General features: G+C 49.8%; 1 protein-coding gene across 1 annotated transcript; it reads left to right on the forward strand.

Annotated features, from left to right (window-relative positions):
- The first annotated feature begins 1335 nt into the window (after positions 1-1335).
- On the forward strand, positions 1336-3094 carry trim63a (tripartite motif containing 63a). The gene has a single exon (XM_062527674.1). It carries the CDS (start codon positions 1452-1454, stop codon positions 2568-2570), a length of 1119 nt encoding a protein of 372 aa, XP_062383658.1. The 5' UTR covers positions 1336-1451; the 3' UTR covers positions 2571-3094.
- The last annotated feature ends 417 nt before the right edge of the window (positions 3095-3511 follow it).

Below are 3511 nucleotides of genomic sequence, written 5' to 3' on the forward strand. Positions count from 1 at the left end.
TTATCAAACACGAAAAGCAAAGACAATTGTTGCTAAATACGGGGATAAATACAAGTGGCCACACACTCTGGTCTCTTTTGTGTATATTTATTCAACCGACAATTCAGTTCACAGCCTTTATCAAGGCTTTGGTGCTTTCTTTTAAAAAAACATCTATCTATGCAGCTGTTTCCGCACCGGAATGTTGCCTGAAAGTATCCTTTACAGAGAGAATGTTGCGAATGTTCCACATGCCCACTCTACTCTTGCTCCATCACCATCTCCACCTGTCCTGTTTCCCTCCCAGCGTCCAGCACCGGCACAATGAGTCCCGTGTGTGTGTGTGTGTGTGCGTGTGTGTGTGTGTGTATGGGAGTCTACTGACTGCAGTTGCACAAGCTGCAGCCCAGGCGAGAACACATGACTGTGTGTTTACACTCTACTCCAGCGTGCCAGAGTTGTGCAATACTGAGCCCTCGACCGGCCAGCCACTTTTGCATAACGCATCGTTTAATCATGCTATTGTGCACCCAGTGCATTCTAATGGTATGATTAGACTCACACATCACAAATACTCTCATATTTTCACATTTAGGTACAAAATAGTGTCACTGCATGTTTATAATGTCCTGTTTTTGATTAAGTTAGGCTACTTTGTGTGTCACCTTCTACACTGCCAAGGTAATGAGCTTAACATCCCATCCTGCACAATAACACTGTAAGCACTAATAAGACTATAAGGAACTGAATTGAATACAGCTTTGTGTCTTGATAGGACTATTCCAACCTGCTCTGAACTATATGAAGATACCCTGAATGAGACTAAAATAGATATTCTTTTATCTTTTAATACTTGCAGATATCAATTCACTGCCTTGCCCAATGGCACAATGGTGGAATCCAAGCCACTACTTATCCAGGCTCAGATATATGTCTGACTGGTGTAGTGTAATCTCTCTGTCCTACATTGTGTCCCTCATAAGGGGGCTATGAGGACGAGTAAACAAAATACTCTTACTCAACAAATGCTGTTTGTTGCGTGTCACAACATGTTGTCTAGCAGCCAGGAAACTCTTGGTGTCTGGGAGCCCATGCTGTCACATGGGAGGTGTTTAGCTTGTCTGTCTGATTTGCCCCCCACTCAGGGCAGCCGGGGGCCGGGGGCTCTTGTGCTAAGTTAGGCATGTGACTTGCCCAGGCAAGGGGATGGGATGGGAGGCGGCCTCTCTTCTCCGAATTCAGACTCACAAACAAGTGGTGGGTGGACTCGTGCTGGCGTCGGGTTTCACAGCTGGTGGGGCAACTATAAAGGAGCTCCAGGGGTGCTGCACGGGCAGATCAAAATAAACCTTTAAGAGAGAGCAGAGCGACCACAAGGAGCCAAGAGAGCTACAACCCACCGAAGAACCGCCAAAAACCGGCCTCAACCCGAATCAATCTCTCTCCACACCGAGAACCCACCGACGGGAAACATGGACATTCAGACTGGTCAGATAGTGCGGCCGCCGAGCCCCATGGAGGACCTGGAGAAGCAGCTGAGCTGCCCCATCTGCCTGGACATGTTCACCAAGCCCGTGGTGATCCTGCCCTGTCAGCACAACCTGTGCCGCGGCTGCGCCAACGACCTCTACGACTCCCGCAACCCCTACCACTACTCCGGCGGCATCTTCCGCTGCCCGACCTGCCGCTTCGAGGTGGTGCTGGACCGCCACGGCGTCTACGGCCTGCAGAGGAACCTGCTGGTGGAGAACATCATCGACATCTACAAGCAGCAGCTGGAGAACAACAGCAGCAACAGCAGCAACAACAGCAACAGCAACAGCAACAGCGACCTGGAGCCTCCTCTGAAGCCCAAGGACTCCAAGCAGCCCATGTGTGCGGAGCACGAGGACGAGAGGATCAACATCTACTGCCTCACCTGCCAGACGCCCACCTGCTCCATGTGCAAGGTGTTCGGCCAGCACAAGGACTGCCAGGTGTCCACGCTGGACAGCGTCTACGAGGGCCAGAAGACGGAGCTGCGCAACTCGGTGGACGTGCTGGTGGCGGGCAACAGCCGTCTGCAGGCGGCGCTCACCCAGATGGAGGAGAAGTGCGGCGCCGTGCAGGAGAACGCGGAGCTGCAGAAGAGGCACCTCGGCGAGAAGTTCGACTTCCTGTACGCCGTCATGGAGGAGCGCAAAGGCCAGCTGCTGGAGAAGATCGCCCAGGAGCAGGACGAGAAGGTGGCCACGCTGCGGTCGCTCGTGGAGCAGTACAAGCAGCAGCTGGACGCCAGTACCAAGCTGATGGACACGGCGTCCCAGAGCGTGGGCAACAACAACGTGGCCGAGTTCCTGATCTCGGCGAAGCAGCTGATCGCCGACGCCAGAGACGCGGCCAAGAGGTCTCTTCTGGAGAGACCGGAGGCGGGATTTGAGAAGATGGACCATTTCACGTTGGACACGGAAGATGTCGAAGCAATCCTTGCACAAATGGACTTTGGTATCGATGAGGAAGAGGAGAGTGAAGACAACGAGGAGGAGGAGGAGGAGGAGGAAGAGGAGGAGGAGGAGGAAGAGGAAGAGGAGGAGGAGGAAGAGGAGGAATGAGGACAAAATCTTTGTTTGAGACAAAGACTTAAATGACTGTTTTGGGAAATATTTAATGACACTCACACATGCACACACAGAGACACTAATATATACATCATCTGAGCTGCTGTCATCAAACAGAGTACGGACATTTGAGAGGGAAAAGACTGGAGACTGACATGTGCAATCTTAACCAAGCAGTTTTTACACAAACAAAACGCACGTTTTTGTACTCTTTTGAATTTTATACTTTTGTATTGATTTGTATTTATGTGAAATTAATATACTGAACTATTTTTGATATCTTCAGTGATAGATATCTCTAGCTGTTGACGTTTACACTTGAATATTGTTGGCATTTTGTGCTTTGATTAGATAAAGTCTAGTCAAGATGTAGTTGAACACTTGTAGATGTAGATGTCTCATAGTCTATCAATGTGTTTGGATACTTGAAATAATACAGAATGCACTTGATTGTTTAAAATAGTAAAAATAATTATCATTGAAAAATTCAGTGAAATTAAATGGATTAAAAACAAAAATCCTTCATTTTGGCTCTTTTTGGCACTCTCTTTTCCTACATTTTCCTGACCTCAAGCCTTTTTAAATTCTCTTCTCCTTGGCATCTATCTAGGTCGTAGTATGCGGACTATGCCCTAACTTAGAGCGCAGCAGCGCTGTTGCCGCTGAAAAGGAGGACTATTTTTACGGGGTGAGAATGAGAGAAGCGATGGCACTCCAGGAATAGCCGGTCCGTGCGCGGGCAGGCTCAGGTTTCCGTGGCAGCAGAATAGCCGGTCCGTGCTCGGGCAGTCTCAGGTTTCCGCGGCTGACCCGGAGCAGGAGCAGCACCGCACCTCTACAGCTGCTGTCTGGCGTGCCTGGCCAAGCCGACTCATAGGCAGGACGAGGTCAAACAACAGGACACGGCTATGTGCTGCTATGTGCGAGGTATCGCT

Source organism: Sardina pilchardus, chromosome 23, assembly GCF_963854185.1.
Source record: "Sardina pilchardus chromosome 23, fSarPil1.1, whole genome shotgun sequence".
Taxonomy (NCBI): Eukaryota; Metazoa; Chordata; class Actinopteri; order Clupeiformes; family Clupeidae; genus Sardina; species Sardina pilchardus.

Excerpts from the sequence above, each read along its gene's own strand:
- trim63a (XM_062527674.1), top strand. The coding sequence starts at position 1,452 with ATGGACATTCAGACTGGTCAGATAGTGCGGCCGCCGAGCCCCATGGAG.